This window comes from Wallemia mellicola, assembly GCF_000263375.1.
Source record: "Wallemia mellicola CBS 633.66 unplaced genomic scaffold WALSEscaffold_8, whole genome shotgun sequence".
Classification (NCBI taxonomy): domain Eukaryota; kingdom Fungi; phylum Basidiomycota; class Wallemiomycetes; order Wallemiales; family Wallemiaceae; genus Wallemia; species Wallemia mellicola.
Window position 1 is genome coordinate 82,461 of NW_006531965.1, and position 16,902 is coordinate 99,362.

Consider the following 16,902-nt stretch of genomic DNA (forward strand, 5'->3'; position numbering starts at 1 on the left):
TCGATGACCGAGAAAGCAAGTGAGAGTATAGAAATATCTAAAATAAAAGAAAAATTGTATAAAATAGGAGATGATAGTGCGTTTGATGACTTTATGAGCAGCTTCAATAGCGTGGAATCTATACACAAGTACACACACTCATTCTTGTCAGGATTCTCGAAAAGGGATTTCACTAGCAATCAACAAGTTAAATTGATTACAGACTTCTTATCTTTCATTAGAGAGGAAATGGAAAAGACAGGCCAGTTCGGCGATTTAGACAGCGCATTGTTATCAATGGACAAGCTCATTCATCGTAAATTATACCATAGAATCTTCAAGCCAAAGAACGATGACTTAGCAAAAGACCAGGTCTTGGAACAAAGGGTGAGGATTTTTAGCTGGATTGAGTTGAAACAGCTTGACTTGGATTTCGGCCTTGGTGAGACATTTAATCTGGCGACAGAACAGCTCCAATCGATAAATAAATACCACTGCCCACAAGATAAGACACTCGTAATTCTCAACACATCAATTATCCTCACAGACATCCTCAACAAGTCACCAGCAACAACATCTGCTGATAGCTTACTTCCACTTTTTATATACACTCTCCTTCAAACGAACCCTTCACATTTAATTAGCAATATAGAATATATCCAGCGTTTCACCAACAACGAGCAGCTCTCCGGTGAGGTTGGCTACTATTTCTACACTCTGACAGCTGCTGTCTCATTTATCAACAACTTAGACCATAAGGCTCTTTCGAATATCGAAAAAGAAGACTTTGAGAGGTGAGTAATTTGATTTACCGCTCTACAACTACTAATACTCTTCTTAGACACGTCGAAGAAGCTATTTCACAGCTACCCTCAACTCCGCCAGCTTCTCCTGATAAACCACCAACAACGCCTCAGCTAAATATAGCAAATGAGTCAAAGCAACTCTTCCAGAAGACAACACAGGGTATTGGTAAGATAGGCAAACTACTCGGTGAGGTTGTCGAAGAGGGCGTCGATAAGCTCACTAGCTCAGCATCTGCCAATGATCTCCATAGTGATGCCCATCGGGGAGAGGAAGGAGCAGAAGAAGCGCATTTCGTACGCTCACGATCTGAACACTTCGAGCAAAGCCGTCAGCAATTTAACAGGTCCCTCGAGACACTAATTCAAGTGTTCCCACATATGGAACCCGGGGTTTGTGAGCTCGTCTTGAAAGCTGAACACGGCAACCTCGAAAGAGCGGTAGATCAATGTTTAGACATATCGAATTCGAATTAATAGGATAATAATAAGATTATAAATTTGTATTTCTATGAAATTGTATTTTCTATCCATAAAACACTCTTGTCTTCTCCCTTCGATAGCCTATCAAGAAATGAGTGATAGGCTTATAAAATTAGTACTTAGAAACTATTTAAGTAGCCCAGATGATAAATCTGGTGCTACAGCCCTGCAGCTTCTCCAAACGGATTCTCAAGCTTTAGATCTTAGCGGCAGTTTTGAATTGCTATCACAGTTGAATACCAGAGTACTCACACTCATACAATCACGCAATCAATATGAGAGGTCATTAGGCTTACAAATAGCTATTTTATGGGTAAATGAGCGTGTTTCTTCACTCGATTGTATCCGTCAATTTGGAAAACAGTGGATTGAGAAGGCGTTAGCCATCGTGAATAGAGCAAATGATGAGAAAGCAACTATGAAGTTAGCACTTGAGCTCACAACAGTTATATTCAGCTCTGCTACTCGTTTGCCAGAATTTAGTAGGAACGTTACACAACCGCTCGCTGTCAAATATGCTCAGAAATTGCTCGATATACTTAAGCATCGTTCAGATTTACAAATTGATGCAATAAACGCTATCAGCGATCATTTGACAACCCACTCAAGTTCATTTAGACCACAATTAAACGCACTTAATGCTCAAGTAGTAGCTTTGTTAGCAAAGTCACCAGATAATGCAAACCAGAAACATGTTGATGCCGTCGCACGTCTTTATTCCACTTCTGCGCGCGCGGCTGGAAAGGCTAATGTCTCTCAAACTTTGAAAAAATTGATAGAGACGACTCTCAAGAGTATCGAAAAGGATGTTGGTATGGTTATGGGCGATTTATTCGGCAGCTCAATAAAGAGCGACGATTTGAAGCTTGACCAAACGAGAGCTCCTAGTGGTGATTTACTTCATGATGCACCATTTTTGGTCAGACGCGTTGGTGTTTTGTTTTACTCTATTTGTAAAGCTTTGTCTGGCAGCAATGACACCTACATAGCCATCCCCGTCGGCTCTATTGTCGCCCTCTGCACTCGCATATTGCACCTTACACCTGCAACCATCGTAAGTGGTCTTGGTTTACTGATATTTTACAAGGACTAACAGCAAGAGTAGAAGGAGAACTCGAATAAAGAGGAGAGTGTCCTACGTGTAAGTAGCTCCGTGCAGCTCATATCATACGCATCGGGATTGTTGGCCCAACTTGCTCAATTAGTCGGGACTGCTCTGACACCACATGTTAATACGGTCCTCAATGCTGTTGCTTTCCATCTCTCCTCAACAGATTTGAACGGGTAGGTCAATTCCTTGTGTCGCGATAGTTTTAATGGATGTAGGAATGTCAAACATGTACTTCTTGAACTCGCAACGAATCTCACTCAATCTGGTGCAGCATTCAATGTCGACAACGTACACATGGTGCGTATATTCAAGGCAACACTTCGTACACTCGCTATGACAAATCCAGTCAAGCAGACTGTCACAGCCACAACAGCCAAGTCTGCGAAAGGAAAGAAGCGTTCGCGCAATCAGTTCGAAGCTGACGAAGCATTTGCTGGAAGTGTCAAATTGACGACATTGAATGTTAAAACATTGACAGCGGCATTCAAATGTGAGTCGCGACTATACGTCACGTAGATGGTAGAATTAACATAATTGAAGTTATCGAGTGTGCTTTGCATACCGTTCCGAGCGTCGAGACACTCGCCCTTAAAATCGTTGTTGCGCTTGCCTTGGACCAAGATTGGAGAGCACTCATGCCAGATGATTCAGCAGCCGACTCAGTCTGGAGTGCTATAAAGAGAATTGTTGTGAGCAAGCACGCATTGACTACACCAATGTCGAGCTGGATTGTCGAAGTCACTGGATCGAATCCTCTCTTGGATGTTCTAGTACATCCAGCAGCACCAGCACCAATTATACATGCTGACGTAGAAGACAAGCGCTACAATATCAAGAAGGAGTTGCATACCATTAAGCTGGCTCTTGGCGGTGTTGGTAATGTAACCACAGAAGATGAGGAAGAAGATGAGGAAAAAGAGGAGGTAGAAGAGGGAGAGAGTATTAACGATAAAGAAGCAGGTAAAGACAAGGATGAAGATGAAATCATGCAGGATGAAGAGAAAGTAGAAAAAGAAGTCGCGAAGGAAATTCAGTCAGTAATTGAACCACAAAGCAGAGCTAGCGCCAGTGGAGATCTCGAGTTTGCGGTTCCAAAAGATGAACCCAAACCTGTAGAGAGTATCACGACTGCTAGACCACCTCCAGTAGAATCGAGCAAATCGTTTACTAAACCGCTACCAATTAGCAAGGATGAAGATGAAAGCGAGGATGAAGAAATGCCTTCTATTGATATAGACTAGATATTGTATCCTTAATAGAATTATTTAATATTTTGAACTTTGCAATCAAACGTGTACGTAATCGGTTTACTTCAAACACCCAAGAAAAAATATGCCACCAAAAGCGTAAGTGGGGAATAACTACGACTGAATTGTTATTGATAGACTTCTATAGAGACTGGGAGAAATGTCAGTTATATCTAAACTCTATACACACTCTCTAATCATACACCAGATCAAGCAGATCCTACCAAGAAGGATGACGGTAAAATAGAAGCCTTAGACGATACAGATATTCAGATATTGAAAACATACGGACAAGGTCCATATGCTAGACAGCTCAAGAAGGCAGAAACTGATATCAAGGATGTACAGAAGCGTGTCAATGAAAGAATGGGAATAAAAGAATCTGATACCGGTTTGGCACCACCAAATTTATGGGATTTACCAGCTGACAGACAGCGTATGGAGTCAGAACACCCATTACAAGTAGCTAGATGTACAAAGATTATCAAACCACATGAAATTGCTCAGCAACAGAGCGGAAGTGAGCAAAGTCAGCAATCTCAACCATCTATTCCACTCACACAACGTATGGCTCAAGCTGGACAAGGTGTTCTCGGCGCTGGTACTTCTGCTGAACAAGCCGGTGGTGAAGGTGACGACAAATACGTTATTGATATCAAGCATGTCGCAAAGTTTGTTGTCGGATTAGGTGATAGGATAGCACCAACTGACGTCGAGGAGGGTATGCGTGTTGGGTGAGTATACAACACACGTAGTAGATTATTACTCACAATTATATAGTGTCGATCGTCAAAAATACCAAATTCAAATTCCTTTACCACCAAGAATTGATCCTACCGTCACAATGATGCAGGTCGAGGAGAAGCCAGATATCACTTACTCTGATGTCGGTGGATGCAAAGAACAGATCGAGAAGTTGCGTGAAGTTGTTGAACTTCCATTACTTAGCCCAGAAAGATTTGAGAAATTGGGTATTGACCCACCAAAAGGTGTTCTTCTTTATGGACCACCAGGTACTGGTAAGACATTATGTGCCAGAGCAGTAGCAAACAGAACAGACTCGACATTCATTAGAGTTATTGGTTCAGAATTAGTACAGAGATACGTTGGTGAAGGTGCAAGAATGGTTAGAGAACTTTTCGAAATGGCAAGGAGTAAAAGAGCATGTATTATCTTCTTTGATGAAGTTGACGCTATCGGTGGAGCTAGATTTGATGATGGTGCAGGTGGTGACAATGAAGTACAAAGAACTATGTTGGAATTAATCAACCAACTTGATGGTTTCGATGCAAGAGGTAATATCAAAGTTTTGATGGCAACAAATAGACCTGATACACTTGATCCTGCTCTTCTTAGACCAGGTAGACTGGATAGAAGAGTAGAGTTCAGTCTGCCTGATAACCAAGGTAGAGCCCATATCTTAAAGATTCACGCAAGATCTATGTCATGTGAAAGGAATATTAGATTCGAATTAATAGCGAGACTCTGTCCAAATGCCACAGGTGCAGAACTCAGATCAGTAGCGACAGAAGCAGGTATGTTTGCAATTAGAGCTAGACGCAAGGTCGCGAGTGAAAAGGACTTCTTGGATAGTGTTGACAAGGTTATCAGACAAGGTACCAAGTTCTCATCTACAGGTCAATATATGCAATATAACTAAGTGTATAAAAAGACGGTTGAACGTAATACATTTGATTTTTTAATTGATATCCAATCTAGAGAACTTTTTGCTTTGGGTAAGGGAGTTGAGGTCCGTTTTGTTGGATGCACATAGCACCAAGCTTGTGGCCAACTTCGACACATTCTGGGATTGGTGATCCGAGGACGAAAGCAGCGACGAAACCTCCAGCGGTGGCGTCACCTGCACCATTTGTGTCGACGATTGCATCCTTTGCAAGTGGTGTGACAGGGTAAGAAGTGACTGACTTGGTTCCAATAGCAACAACAGTTTCTTGAGCACCTTGGGTGATAACGACAATTCTGTCCTTGCCTGAGTTGGTCTTTGGAAGGCTAGCGATGTGTTGAGCGATGTTCTTTGCTGAGGTGTCCTATAGTATGTTTGAGTAAGACATTAAATATTTTCGCTTTAACTCACAGCAATACCATGTGATTGGGCGTATGCTTCAGCTTCTGATTCATTACCGAAGACGATGTCAGCGTATGGGATGAGTTGATCGACTTGATCCTTGAAGAATTGTGGGATGAATGGTGCAGAGAGGTTAAATGCCAAAGTCTTGTCGGCGCTTGCTGAGTGCTTAGCAACTTCGAGGGCACTCTCTAAACCATGGGTAAGGAAGAAACCGCCAATGTAGAAGTGTGAGGCTTCTTCGATCTTTTGCTTGATTTCAGCTGAACGGAGGTGATCGACAGTGAACTTCTCAGCGGCAGCGAGGTTGGTGCAGAGTGAACGGTCATGACCGGTGATAAGAACACAACATGCACCAGTTGAGGTACCTTCAACAACTTGGTAAGCGCTCTCTACGCCTTCCTTCTCGTTTGCTTCGCGGAGTGTCTTGGCGAAGTTGTCGTTACCAACAGCACCTGTGTAAACGACACTGCCTTCTGGGAGTACGTAGCTAGCTGCACGTGCTGTGTTTTGACCAGCACCACCAGCTAAGTACAATGGTGACAATGTAGTTCTAACTTGCTCGTAGATTGGTTGGTGTTCTTCACCTGCCAAAATAGCATCGTTAGCCTTGAGCTTATATTGTTCCAACAATTGTTGAGCTCCCTCAGTTACTGAGACTAGATTAATTTGTCAATTTCCGCGGTAATCCGTAAGTATTTATTGCTCACTGTCAAGAAGAGGATTTCCAATAGCGAATAATTTACTTTTATACTCTAAGTTGTTGTTTATCGCCATGACATTCTACTTACGCTGGCATGATTTGATGGTTTGAGTTAGAGAGTTATTTATCTTCAATTATTAATTAATAGTTCGATAATTTACTACCATTTATAAAACTAACAAAATTACAAAAAAAGTACTTCCATACAAATAAACTACAATCGATCGACAGCTCGGAAAATATTAACAATAGAACATATACATCAGAAACAATTTAGTCACATCCTAAAAATGTCCTTCACTTGTACAAAAATAAAATAAGTTGATGTCGAGAGAGAAATGTCAAAAAAATGATACCATACCGTAGACGGGACTCGAACCCGCAACCCCTAGCTTAGGAGGCTAGTCACCTACCATTGGTACACTACGGCGTAACCCAGCTTCCGCTGAGCTATATTGAAATTTTTATTTTAAACTTTTTAATTTGTATAATATCCAACGTTAACATTAATTGCCTTTCGTTACATCACCAAAATTCTACTGGTTTTCTTTCCATTTCTATGCAAATCAAACTGACAACTGCATCATAATTATACTTTACTATGACGTAATTGGTCGAAATTGACGACATAATTTGTTTGGTATTTAGAATTTAAAAACATAATAAACTATACGCTCGTCTTTTGTTACTTTCCATGATTTGTTGCCTCTCATTTGCATGTCTTTCTGCAGACTTGAGCGGTATGTGACATTAAGAGGCTAGAACATATATCAGACAAGGGTGCATAATGAAAAAATACACCATTTAATCGGATTTATGGTAGTTAAAGCATGGATGATTTTTTAAATGCATTTTTCAACCAAATGCGGTTAAAATATAAAGTTGTAACGTGAAATGCATGGCATAGGCTCAAACCGAACGTGATCACGAACGACCAAGTGGAAATTTTGTTTAAAAGGTTTATATGCCTATACAAAGGCTAATAAAAGTCAAGTAGAAAGTGAGTCCAGATATATCTCAACCCAGTTACATCTTGGATTGGAACGTTGATCAGCTTGAGATGTATGAAGCCTGAATGGATCTTCAATAAAAACTGTCAGTCCATTGGGGTACAAGAAAGTACTTAGGAGTTATCGCCGTAATGGTGTGATCCACCCAATCGTAGTCCTTACATATATACCCCTAGCAACCACGCTAATGGTCGTTATGAGTGACTAAATAGTGCTCAAAAGATGATAATAAACTGTCAGAGATGTGGACTGTCAGTCTGTTACACCTCCCAACAAGGGTTTAAGTGATATCTGCCGATACTGTGAGATATTGAAGATGGAAAGTGGTATTGACATTTAAAAAGAGCGTTTTATATGCTCATACAATATTATCGATTAATTTCCAACTTAATTTAGTTGCCACGTCAGCAACTAAATCCGGTTGAAGAAGTGTAAAATGTGCCATTCCAGTGTGTTAAAAATTAAGAAATAATATTTAATTAGTTTTTACAAAATATTTTTTAAATTTAAATTTTTTTGGAGATTTTCACGTGATTTCCTCCATCTGGGTATAACTTTGCGCTTGTTGTTCCCCAACCTCCAACATTAAAAATTTAGCGCGCCTCAAAAAAAAAATTGAGTGTGTGTCTTAAGATGTCAATCCTTGAAGAGAAAAGACCTCTAGGGGAACAGGAAGAAATTTCTAATAAAAGACAGAAATTAGAATTATATAATAATAATGTACATGACAATATAAAAGGTTAGTGTCTTGGAATGTTTCATTGTGTGCAGCAAATTTTAACTCCGTCTTCAGTAAACAAACCATTAGATGGCCCAGATGCTCAAACACCAGAACAGCCAACTTTGAAGACCCCTTCACATATTGAGACTGATACTCCTACAAATGAGCCCGTTTCACATCTTTCTCCACAACCCAAAAATATACAACACGATCAACTATCACCGGTTCCAGTGTCAGAGCAGCCTCAGTTGGATAAAGCATCAGAACCTGTTGATTCTACGTCTACTCCATTGTCCCAGCAACCAAGAGAGCCAGTTGAACAACCTATTGAGCAACCACAACCATCAGAACCAGTTCAACAGCCATCAGAAGTCGTTGAATCAGCTGAAACAGCACATCCATCTCAACCATCTGATTCAGTTCAGCCCGAGCAACCAGAGCAACCATCAGCTCCAACGCAACCTTCCGAGTCTATAGAGCCAGCTCAAGGAATTCAGTCATCAGAACCATCCCAATCGGCCCCAGAACCTCTTCAATTAGAGCAAGCTCAACCATTGGAGGTAACTGGTTCAGTTCAGCCAGTCCAACAAATACAAGTTGCTCAACCATCAGAAAGTACTCAATCAGCTCCAGTCCAAACGCAACAACCATCGGAACCTGTTCAACCAGCAAAACCAGCTGAATCAGTACAGACCGACGAACCCGTCGAGCCACTGCAACCTTCCGAACATGTTCAACCTACCCAACCAATCGAACGCCAACAAACTTCCGAACAGATCCAACCCATGCAGCAAATTGAGCCACAACAACCTTCTGAACAAATCCAGACTGTTCAGCAAACCGATCAATCACTACAACAACCTGAACATACGCAAGTACAATCTGTTGAGCAACCACAATCTGCAGAAGTTAAGCCAGAGCTGCCTCAACTAATGGAAGATGGTCAATCAGAAGCACAACAACCACAAACAGAACCGCAACCTTTCGATGCACCAGGTGTTTCATACTCTTCACAAGATGCTCCTCAGGACGACTTCAAAGAGGAGGTTCACGATCAAAGTCAACCAGTCGTACCACCAACGCCTGCAGGTATTGAACCAATCGTACTTTCAAATGGTACCAAACTTCCACCACGTTCTGCTGCGTTTGGTATTCCTGCAGGTCCACCATTCTCATTCAATCAATTGAAATTTGTCTCTTCACTTGTTAAGCAATTGAAAAAGATGAAGGCGGCTGTACCTTTCCTTTCACCTGTTGATTACATTTCAATGGGTATTCCACATTACCCTGAAGTTATTTCAGAACCTTCTGATTTAGGCACAGTTGATAGAAAAGTGCAAAAGACTATTAAAGCAGAGGAGGGAGGTTATTATAACTTCAACGACTGGGAGACCGATGTCCGTAGAATCTTCAGAAACACAGAATGGTTCAACGGTCATGAGCACCCAGTTTCAAAAATGGGTAAACAAGTTGAGGAATCTTTCGACAAACAATTAAAGAAGATGCCACCTAGCGTAGGTTTTTTTATTCTAACGTTAACCAATTAACTTGTTTAGCAGACCAACGATGCTGTTCCTTCAACTAGCAGAGGAAGAGGAGCACCAAGACGCTCACAAGAAACTGGTAGACCACGTAGAGAAGTTCATCATCCAGCTATGACCCAAAACGATCCTAACCGGTCGAAGAGGCGAAAGACTACGGCATATGGTCGCAATGGAACTGCTGATCAAATGCGCCACTGTGCATACATCTTGAAAGAGCTTCATAAGAAAGTACACTCATCATATGCATCACCATTCTATGACCCTGTTGATTACATTGCACTTGGATTACCTGATTATCCTCAAGTAGTCCAACAGCCAATGGATTTGTCTACAGTTGGTCAGAAGCTGAACTTGGGCGACTACGAAGGTCCATCAGATTTCTTTGGTGATATGAAGTTGATGTTTGGAAATTGCTACAAGTATAACCCACCTGGTACACCTGTTCATGAAGCTGGTCGTCAAACTGAAGCGGTCTTTGATGAAAAATGGACACAATTACCACCATTATCAACACCACTTGAAATTTCAGATGATGAAAACTCTGATGCCGTTAAAGCACTCCAACGTCAAATTGAAGATATGCAGAAGTCATTAACAGATATTAAGAAGAAGGGCACAGGTGCACCAGAAAGAGTTTCAACTGGTGGTGGTGGTAGTGGTAGAGGTGGAAAGAGAGGCTCAACAGGTGGTCAAGTTGGTAGACCACGTAGGAAGAGCTATGATGAGGATGACGAGAATTATCAAATCCCAGAGATAACTTTCGATATGAAAAAGGAATTGGCAGGAAAGATCCAACAACTAGAAGGTGATCAATTAGATAAGGCTATAAAGATTATCTATGAGACACTCGATCTTGACAACAATAGTGATGAGATTGAACTAGATATCGATGTTTTGCCAGTTAAGACGTTGCAGAAGTTGTATATGTTTGTCGTCAAACCACAAAAACAAAAGAGAGGACCATACAATAAGCAACACGTCGATGTAGATTTACAACCAAGACCACCAAAACGTGCAGGTACGGGTGGTGTTAAAAGGAAATCTATGAATGAAGATGAAGAAGCTTTAAAAATCCAAGCATTAGAAGCAAAATTGAAATCTTTTGAAGGTGTTACAGATATACAACTTAACCAACCAACTACGATACCTGAAAATGACGAAGCAAGTTCAGGTTCTGATAGTGATTCAGTTGTTTCAGAAGATTCAGGTAGTGAATCAGATTAAAGAGCGGTAGTTATTATTCACCACTCAATACTATTTAATAATTAGTAATAATATGTACGAAAAGAGCTCGTTTGTGTCATGTATTTTACGCTATATATATTTTATATACTATAACTATGTACAAAAGGAAGATATAGAAATTAAAAGGATGTCGATTGTTGGTGAGAGTGTAAAGAGAAGAGAGAGAGAGAGAGAGAGAGAGAGAAAATGAGAATGAATGAATAAAACTAATTAAACGTCCGTTCTAAACTAGACGCAAAGAATCCAAATGCAGATTGCATCATAATTTTAACATTCACATCCACCGTAAGATTGTGAAGATTCCTGATCGATACGAATAGGATCTGGGTAGTTAGCGTACAACTCAACTTCAGCTTCTTGTACGAGTGCGTTGCGTGCGATAGTTTGGAAAGCTTGTTCAACGTTTATAGCTTCCTTTGCGGACGTTTCAAAGTAAGGGATGTTACCTTTAGATTGACACCAACTTGTTGCTTTCTTCTGTGATACGGCTCTCTTTGAATCCTCCATATCGATCTTATTACCTAAAACGACGAATGGGAAATTAACAGGGTCTTGAGGTGATGCCTGTGGGATAATGAGTTGATATATAACTAGTAATGTATATACAGACTTGTATAAGGAATTCATCTCTCCAGCTATCTAAAGTTTCAAATGATTTTGCGTTATTGACATCGTAAACTAATACGCAACAGTCTGCACCACGATAGAAAGCTACTCCAAGTGATTGAAACCTTTCTTGACCTGCAGTATCCCATAACTAAGGGATATCATTGGATGTGTAGCTAGAGTGTATTGTGAACCCACCTGCATAGTAACTACACGATCATCGACTACGACCTCCTTTGTAAGGAAATCTGCGCCAATAGTAGCTTTATATTGATTTGAGAAGCGTTTATTAACGTATTGATTCATTAAAGACGTTTTACCAACGCTAAAAGGTGTTAATTAGACTAAAGTGTGGCTAAATATTGATAACGAACCCGGAGTCACCAAGGATAATAACCTGTATAGATGATTAATAGGCTATTGATAATCTATAGACGTATTTACTTACCTTTAAAAGTACTGTTTTCTTTGGTGCAGGCATTTCTAATCGTTGTACTTCGTTAACAGCGATGATCGAATCTTGGACAGAGGAATTACGAAGAAATTTATTAGAAAGGGATAGTAAACAACGTATTAATGAATCATACGCAGATAATTGTTAGTAGCTCTTTTACTATCCCCCTGTTCTAAATTTATAATCAGATAAGAGACTATTACAGCAATATCATATTATAAAGGAGCAGAATGACACTCTCATTAAGGCTTCAGAGGAACCTTCTACAGATACCAACCTTAGTTCTACCAATGGGTGCTTATTACTATTACTATCTCCTTTCCTCGTTTTCTAACCCATAGCCCATAGAAATAAACTACAAGCTGCGCTAGTACACTCACTACAACAACAACTACACTCTACAAGAGACGAACTCACGAATCTCTACAAAGGTCAGAATCAATCCTCACAGCGGCTCCTAGAAATGAACGAAACATTACGAGAAAGAGACGATAATCTACGGGCTATTGAAGCTGAAAATCTCAGTTTAAAAGCTTCGGTCTCTAGATTATCGAAAGCCAGAGAGGATGACGTTGAAGGTAAACGCGAGCGTGAAAGGGGTATGGAAGCCCTCCAAGATGAAATAACAACTCTCCGATTAGAACTAGAACAGATAGAAATACGTAATCAAAATCTCAAGAATGATAATGCCGCACTAATCCAACGTTGGTTGGATAGAATGAATCAAGAAGCTGATAAAATGAACGATGCTAATGAAACGATCCCAATATCAAACAATGCGGGTGCAACGACTGATTTGGATACCGATAATACAGATGATGATTTCACAGATTTAGATAAATAATTAGTTTATATCACGTATTCGGCTACAACTTGTGCTGTTATTAAGACAAAGACTGATAATGCGAGATCATCTAAGAAATGACTGGCTATTTTAAGCCATCTGAATATGTTCACTATATACTCTGGTACTAAGGGTGAATCTAAAAGTGCGGTCATCCATCCAGGAAGTTTTGGTAGACGGTTAGATGGTGGTGATAAATGACTTGTGAGAACATAAAAGAAGATTTGAAGTGGTAAGAGTGTTGACCATAATGGAAAGAATTCTATACCTGCTGCTGATCCTTCCTGGAGCCTCTTCTCGGGATCTGCACTGGCCAGAACTGAGAATGATTCGTGCCAGGGGAGGAGAGAAGAGTGCATGACAGCAAATACAGTTAAACTAATAACTGAGATAACTCTAAAGACCCTTATAATTGCTAACAAACGAGCGTTTTTGTTGCTATCCTCCACCCTGGAAGGTGTAGTTGGCTGTTGAGCGAGTAATTCTTCGAGTGATGGTACGGTTGGGATATCATCGCTTCTTTTTTGTAATAGAGTTTGAAATGCAGCTTCATTTGCTACCTCATCATTTTCCTGATTAGCGATTTGTTCAACTTTGGCCAAATCGACATCGTCTGGATCGTCGCTGGCGACTACTTTTGGTGGCGTGTTCGTCTCTGTACTCTTCGTAGCTTTCTGTGGTACTTGATAATTACTTTGTCAGCTCTAAGGAATATATGAGATAACTATCTACCTACAATCGCTAACAACTCTATCATTGGATCCACCTGTCAGTCTAGCCAATCTGTCTGAACTCTTCGCTAGCAATCTCTCCTGTCTTTTCTGCGCTCTTAGCTGAGCTTCTGATAAACCTTCTGTTGATGCCATAATGGAACGATAGAAAGATGATATTTTGTAATTAAGGAAGCGAAATACAAAACAAATTAGAATATTCTTTTTATCACTATTGTATTTCTCAGTTCTGTCCAGCTTACGTATACCACGTCTGGATTCTCGATGTGGACTATTACTGGGGTAGACCTTGGAGAATGATGTTCCTGTGTGTTTGCCTTTTAGTTTAGTAGAAAAGTGTATGTTAATACCTACACTATTCGCTATTTTCCCTTGTGCACTGTATGACTTTCCAATTGGTCGGGTTGGACAAGTTAACGGCCACGGGAGGTTGTCATCTGAGGACACTCTGATGTCGCTATCCTCAAGCAGCTCTGAATCTCTTATCTCTTGGTCGAGATTAGCGCGTATGGAAACCAATCCTCTATTAATGTCTTAGAAATGCCTTACAGTAGTGTTCTATACACACCTTGGTACATTGTTATCACCCGTGACCTGCTAAATATTCAGAAAATTGTAAAAATTTCTCAGTATAGCCTACTTTTACGAACTCCAGAGTGTTTGATCTGAGGGAAATGTAAGACAATACACGTAGTTGAACTGTAACTCACCCCTCCTGTACACTTTTCTTGGCTGCAAGTATTTCTATACCCTGAAGAAGACATGAGAATAGAAACAGTGGGAAAGAAATACACACATGGCTCCCATACTCGGCACTGAAGAAGCCTTCGAGGGGGTCTCTATCCAACCTACTAGTGTCGAGTTTTACGGTACGCAAAGGCTCGTCATCAGGCCATGGATATGGTCGATGGAAAGTGTGAACGTTGATTGTATTGAGCGTACGACGCTCAACAAGGTGACAAAGTTCACGACTTGGGTAAGTTCTCAAATTAATATTGTCGAGGCTGTCAATTGGGACACTTTCCTGGGTATATTTCGTTACCTTCTCCTCACCGCTTTCTACGTCATATGCTACAACAGGGTTCGTGATATTGCCCGTGAACTTCACAAGCAGATCGGGTAGGTCTTCAATATGGGTATTTAGCCCGGCATCAATCACTTCGTCTAATCTGTATATCAGTTTGCCATCATTTGTGATCATATAACCAAGATTGTCCAGTTCTTGTACAAATTCATTACTGGGGTTAAATCTATTCCTCATGAATAGTAAGTTCCCTTCTGATTCTGGTGTTGTACGGTTTATCGACCAATTGAGTATGTGTCCCTGGGGATAGACATCCCCAGCGTGGATTCCAATAAAGTTGATAGCGTGACGAAATAAGCTAATATATGTAAAGTATTGACTTGCATTTATAGACTCCGCGTAAGCATTGATATCAACGTGTTCCCCGATAACCCTCTGATTAATATCACTCCATAGGGCATCACTTATTGCGATCTCCCTTAGGTGTTTGCAAATTCCAGTTAGATTTATTATATCGGATATATCAAGATATCCAATTATTTTGAATGTCAATTCGTTCGGTAGTTTCCCAAATGACATAACAGCGACAAAGAACTAACAAAATAAATTACAATGTTTCTACAAATAAGAAAAAAATAAATCCGAAAGTGATATCTGGAAATCCTATGCGTCCGTCAACCTAGTAACGCTAGCGAAATCTTCAAATGGGTCGGTTATCTGAGATTTACTAGTAGTTGGCGTAACTTGACTATCAAAGTCAATAGATTTAGATTCACGTAGATTTCTGAAATTCACTGCATCAATTTCATTCCCTTGGTTTGGTATTATTGGTGGTTTCAGATTACGCAGTAAACCCCAATTTATTGAATTGAACCATCTATGCTGCTTGACTTCACTTGCACCAGATGTACTACCCAGTCTTTTATTTTCATCCTTTATTAGTAGTTTCCGTATCAGACTTCGTCCATTTGATGAACAAATGTGATGATAAGAATCAGGGAAATTCACTTGGGTTTTGAGGACATTCGAGAAGGTAGCATTCCTATTTGTTCCTTTAAATGGCGTAGTTGCAAATATCATCTCGTAAATGAGTATACCGAGAGTCCACCAATCTACTGCAGATGTGTGTCCATGTCCTCTAATAACTTCAGGAGCTATGTATTCTTCAGTACCAACGAAAGAATTCGTTCTGAAATCTGCTACACATGAGCGTGTATCAAGCATAGGTATACCGTTTGTACCGGTTTTGACCGTTGGTGCACCACCACCTGGCTCTTTACCTTGCTTAGAGAGGTCAAAATCGCTGAGCATGAGGTGTCCAGAAGAATGTAGAAGAATATTCTCTGGTTTGAGATCCCTATACACATAACCCATCAAATGGAGGTATTCCAACGCAGCTATGACTTCCGCAGCGTAGAAGCGTGCGTCAGATTCAGAAAGACATCTACCAGGACGTGATTGGAGAGCCCTGAAGAATTCACCGCCCATGCAATACTCCATACAGAAGTATAAATAGTTGATTGACTGAAAAGAGTGATGTAAAGTAACGATAAATGGATGATTAGAAGTTGATAAAATCTCCTGCTCTGCTAAAGCTCTCTTTATCTTATTCCTTTTCACCATTTCACGCTTGTTGAGTACTTTCATCGCGTATAGATTGGCTGATTTCTTCTCTCTAACTAGGTAAACCTTTCCAACATCACCTTTACCTAATAGTTTAATCTTCTGGAATGACGCAGGCGTAACCTCGACCTGTAAATTATATAAGCACATTCCTTAGGATTCCAAACAACCCACCTGTTTAGTTTTTATCGAGTTAGAGGAGTAAGTTCTTCTAAAACCGGGCTTTGATGGTTTTAGTATGTTAGTATCTTGTGAACGTGACTGCTGTATAAAGTCGGATTTCATTTTATGTATCGTAGAACTTGATGTCGAGGATAAGGTGATATCTGAGTTGTTGTGCTTATAATCGTATGGCTTCTCTGGCGGTGCTAACAAGCTGCTGCTAGACTTCTTAAAGAGCTTGTTCGTGTTTGGTGCAGAGGCCACTCTCCGTATGAACTTTGATTTTGTCGATTCATCCTTTTTCTTATCAAAAGATAGGTTATCTAAATTTGTTTGTGATCTTTTGAATAGTTTCGTCCAATTCCGTGAAATTGGTAGGTCTTCTTTTGTATTTTTGTTCATAGTTTACCTAAAAGGAGTGGAGGTAGGGCGATAAGATGAAAATGGGCTAGCGACTACTTGAGTTTACTAAATATACTCAAGTTAACTCTAATAATCTATATAATCTAACACACGACACATTAAA

At 40.2% G+C, this 16,902-nt stretch overlaps 10 protein-coding genes and 1 non-coding gene across 11 annotated transcripts; 5 read left to right on the top strand and 6 right to left on the bottom strand.

Annotated features, from left to right (window-relative positions):
• Positions 1-4: 4 nt before the first annotated feature.
• WALSEDRAFT_68701 (hypothetical protein) lies at positions 5-1,314 on the top strand. The gene is made up of 2 exons (XM_006958019.1): positions 5-773; positions 821-1,314. Exons 1-2 carry the CDS (start codon positions 94-96, stop codon positions 1,257-1,259), a joined length of 1,119 nt encoding a protein of 372 aa, XP_006958081.1. The 5' UTR covers positions 5-93; the 3' UTR covers positions 1,260-1,314.
• A 42-nt stretch (positions 1,315-1,356) lies between these two features.
• On the top strand, positions 1,357-3,651 carry WALSEDRAFT_68702 (hypothetical protein; the record flags this gene model as incomplete). Its single annotated transcript, XM_006958020.1, has 4 exons — positions 1,357-2,319; positions 2,371-2,549; positions 2,592-2,866; positions 2,917-3,651. 4 exons carry the CDS (start codon positions 1,357-1,359, stop codon positions 3,615-3,617), a joined length of 2,118 nt encoding a protein of 705 aa, XP_006958082.1. The 3' UTR covers positions 3,618-3,651.
• A 23-nt stretch (positions 3,652-3,674) lies between these two features.
• Positions 3,675-5,812, top strand: WALSEDRAFT_60238 (26S proteasome subunit P45). Its single transcript, XM_006958021.1, has 5 exons — positions 3,675-3,722; positions 3,772-3,785; positions 3,832-4,357; positions 4,404-5,659; positions 5,718-5,812. The coding sequence occupies exons 1-4, from the start codon at positions 3,709-3,711 to the stop codon at positions 5,281-5,283; spliced, it is 1,434 nt and encodes a 477-aa protein (XP_006958083.1). The 5' UTR covers positions 3,675-3,708; the 3' UTR covers positions 5,284-5,659; positions 5,718-5,812.
• WALSEDRAFT_60239 (adenosine kinase) lies at positions 4,403-6,505 on the bottom strand. The gene is made up of 3 exons (XM_006958022.1): positions 6,420-6,505; positions 5,719-6,368; positions 4,403-5,671 (listed from the first exon to the last, which is right to left on the bottom strand). Exons 1-3 carry the CDS (start codon positions 6,484-6,486, stop codon positions 5,339-5,341), a joined length of 1,050 nt encoding a protein of 349 aa, XP_006958084.1. The 5' UTR covers positions 6,487-6,505; the 3' UTR covers positions 4,403-5,338.
• A 265-nt stretch (positions 6,506-6,770) lies between these two features.
• WALSEDRAFT_t45 lies at positions 6,771-6,842 on the bottom strand. Its single transcript has one exon. It is a non-coding gene; the product is annotated as a tRNA-Arg (tRNA).
• Positions 6,843-9,075: 2,233 nt separating this feature from the next.
• On the top strand, positions 9,076-10,911 carry WALSEDRAFT_17978 (Bromodomain-containing protein; the record flags this gene model as incomplete). Its single annotated transcript, XM_006957959.1, has 2 exons — positions 9,076-9,657; positions 9,703-10,911. 2 exons carry the CDS (start codon positions 9,076-9,078, stop codon positions 10,909-10,911), a joined length of 1,791 nt encoding a protein of 596 aa, XP_006958021.1.
• An 87-nt stretch (positions 10,912-10,998) lies between these two features.
• Positions 10,999-12,166, bottom strand: WALSEDRAFT_32360 (hypothetical protein). The gene is made up of 5 exons (XM_006958023.1): positions 11,987-12,166; positions 11,913-11,935; positions 11,737-11,863; positions 11,543-11,689; positions 10,999-11,496 (listed from the first exon to the last, which is right to left on the bottom strand). The coding sequence occupies exons 1-5, from the start codon at positions 12,017-12,019 to the stop codon at positions 11,200-11,202; spliced, it is 627 nt and encodes a 208-aa protein (XP_006958085.1). The 5' UTR covers positions 12,020-12,166; the 3' UTR covers positions 10,999-11,199.
• WALSEDRAFT_60241 (autophagy protein 16) lies at positions 12,031-13,674 on the top strand. Its single transcript, XM_006958024.1, has 3 exons — positions 12,031-12,135; positions 12,181-12,286; positions 12,341-13,674. The coding sequence occupies exons 1-3, from the start codon at positions 12,048-12,050 to the stop codon at positions 12,834-12,836; spliced, it is 690 nt and encodes a 229-aa protein (XP_006958086.1). The 5' UTR covers positions 12,031-12,047; the 3' UTR covers positions 12,837-13,674.
• Positions 12,903-13,702, bottom strand: WALSEDRAFT_64011 (hypothetical protein; the record flags this gene model as incomplete). The annotated part of the gene is made up of 3 exons (XM_006958025.1): positions 12,903-12,917; positions 12,950-13,518; positions 13,573-13,702. 3 exons carry the CDS (start codon positions 13,700-13,702, stop codon positions 12,903-12,905), a joined length of 714 nt encoding a protein of 237 aa, XP_006958087.1.
• A 5-nt stretch (positions 13,703-13,707) lies between these two features.
• WALSEDRAFT_32362 (hypothetical protein) lies at positions 13,708-15,179 on the bottom strand. The gene is made up of 6 exons (XM_006958027.1): positions 14,364-15,179; positions 14,278-14,318; positions 14,208-14,232; positions 14,136-14,161; positions 13,922-14,090; positions 13,708-13,872 (listed from the first exon to the last, which is right to left on the bottom strand). Exons 1-6 carry the CDS (start codon positions 15,168-15,170, stop codon positions 13,759-13,761), a joined length of 1,182 nt encoding a protein of 393 aa, XP_006958089.1. The 5' UTR covers positions 15,171-15,179; the 3' UTR covers positions 13,708-13,758.
• WALSEDRAFT_60242 (Pkinase-domain-containing protein) lies at positions 13,708-16,714 on the bottom strand. The gene is made up of 6 exons (XM_006958026.1): positions 16,389-16,714; positions 14,364-16,343; positions 14,278-14,318; positions 14,136-14,232; positions 13,922-14,090; positions 13,708-13,872 (listed from the first exon to the last, which is right to left on the bottom strand). The coding sequence occupies exons 1-2, from the start codon at positions 16,497-16,499 to the stop codon at positions 15,255-15,257; spliced, it is 1,200 nt and encodes a 399-aa protein (XP_006958088.1). The 5' UTR covers positions 16,500-16,714; the 3' UTR covers positions 13,708-13,872; positions 13,922-14,090; positions 14,136-14,232; positions 14,278-14,318; positions 14,364-15,254.
• Positions 16,715-16,902: the final 188 nt, after the last annotated feature.

What these genes read in the sequence shown, in the direction of transcription:
- WALSEDRAFT_68701 (XM_006958019.1), top strand. Translation starts at nt 94, where the DNA reads ATGAGCAGCTTCAATAGCGTGGAATCTATACACAAGTACACACACTCA. An exon ending in GAAAAAGAAGACTTTGAGAG is followed by an intron (nt 774 to 820) that starts GTGAGTAATTTG and finishes TACTCTTCTTAG; the next exon opens with ACACGTCGAAGAAGCTATTT.
- WALSEDRAFT_60238 (XM_006958021.1), top strand. An exon ending in GAGGAGGGTATGCGTGTTGG is followed by an intron (nt 4,358 to 4,403) that starts GTGAGTATACAA and finishes ACAATTATATAG; the next exon opens with TGTCGATCGTCAAAAATACC.
- WALSEDRAFT_60239 (XM_006958022.1), bottom strand. Translation starts at nt 6,486, where the DNA reads ATGGCGATAAACAACAACTTAGAGTATAAAAGTAAATTATTCGCTATT. An exon ending in TGGAAATCCTCTTCTTGACA is followed by an intron (nt 6,369 to 6,419) that starts GTGAGCAATAAA and finishes AAATTAATCTAG; the next exon opens with TCTCAGTAACTGAGGGAGCT. An exon ending in CCCAATCACATGGTATTGCT is followed by an intron (nt 5,672 to 5,718) that starts GTGAGTTAAAGC and finishes AACATACTATAG; the next exon opens with GACACCTCAGCAAAGAACAT.
- WALSEDRAFT_32360 (XM_006958023.1), bottom strand. Translation starts at nt 12,019, where the DNA reads ATGCCTGCACCAAAGAAAACAGTACTTTTAAAG. An exon ending in ATTATCCTTGGTGACTCCGG is followed by an intron (nt 11,864 to 11,912) that starts GTTCGTTATCAA and finishes AACACCTTTTAG; the next exon opens with CGTTGGTAAAACGTCTTTAA. An exon ending in GAGATGAATTCCTTATACAA is followed by an intron (nt 11,497 to 11,542) that starts GTCTGTATATAC and finishes ATTATCCCACAG; the next exon opens with GCATCACCTCAAGACCCTGT.
- WALSEDRAFT_60241 (XM_006958024.1), top strand. Translation starts at nt 12,048, where the DNA reads ATGATCGAATCTTGGACAGAGGAATTACGAAGAAATTTATTAGAAAGG. An exon ending in TGAATCATACGCAGATAATT is followed by an intron (nt 12,136 to 12,180) that starts GTTAGTAGCTCT and finishes ATTTATAATCAG; the next exon opens with ATAAGAGACTATTACAGCAA. An exon ending in AACCTTAGTTCTACCAATGG is followed by an intron (nt 12,287 to 12,340) that starts GTGCTTATTACT and finishes CATAGCCCATAG; the next exon opens with AAATAAACTACAAGCTGCGC.
- WALSEDRAFT_32362 (XM_006958027.1), bottom strand. Translation starts at nt 15,170, where the DNA reads ATGTCATTTGGGAAACTACCGAACGAATTGACATTCAAAATAATTGGA. An exon ending in GTGCCGAGTATGGGAGCCAT is followed by an intron (nt 14,319 to 14,363) that starts GTGTGTATTTCT and finishes TGTCTTCTTCAG; the next exon opens with GGTATAGAAATACTTGCAGC. An exon ending in GGTGATAACAATGTACCAAG is followed by an intron (nt 14,091 to 14,135) that starts GTGTGTATAGAA and finishes AGACATTAATAG; the next exon opens with AGGATTGGTTTCCATACGCG.
- WALSEDRAFT_60242 (XM_006958026.1), bottom strand. Translation starts at nt 16,499, where the DNA reads ATGAAATCCGACTTTATACAGCAGTCACGTTCACAAGATACTAACATA. An exon ending in ACTCGATAAAAACTAAACAG is followed by an intron (nt 16,344 to 16,388) that starts GTGGGTTGTTTG and finishes TATAATTTACAG; the next exon opens with GTCGAGGTTACGCCTGCGTC.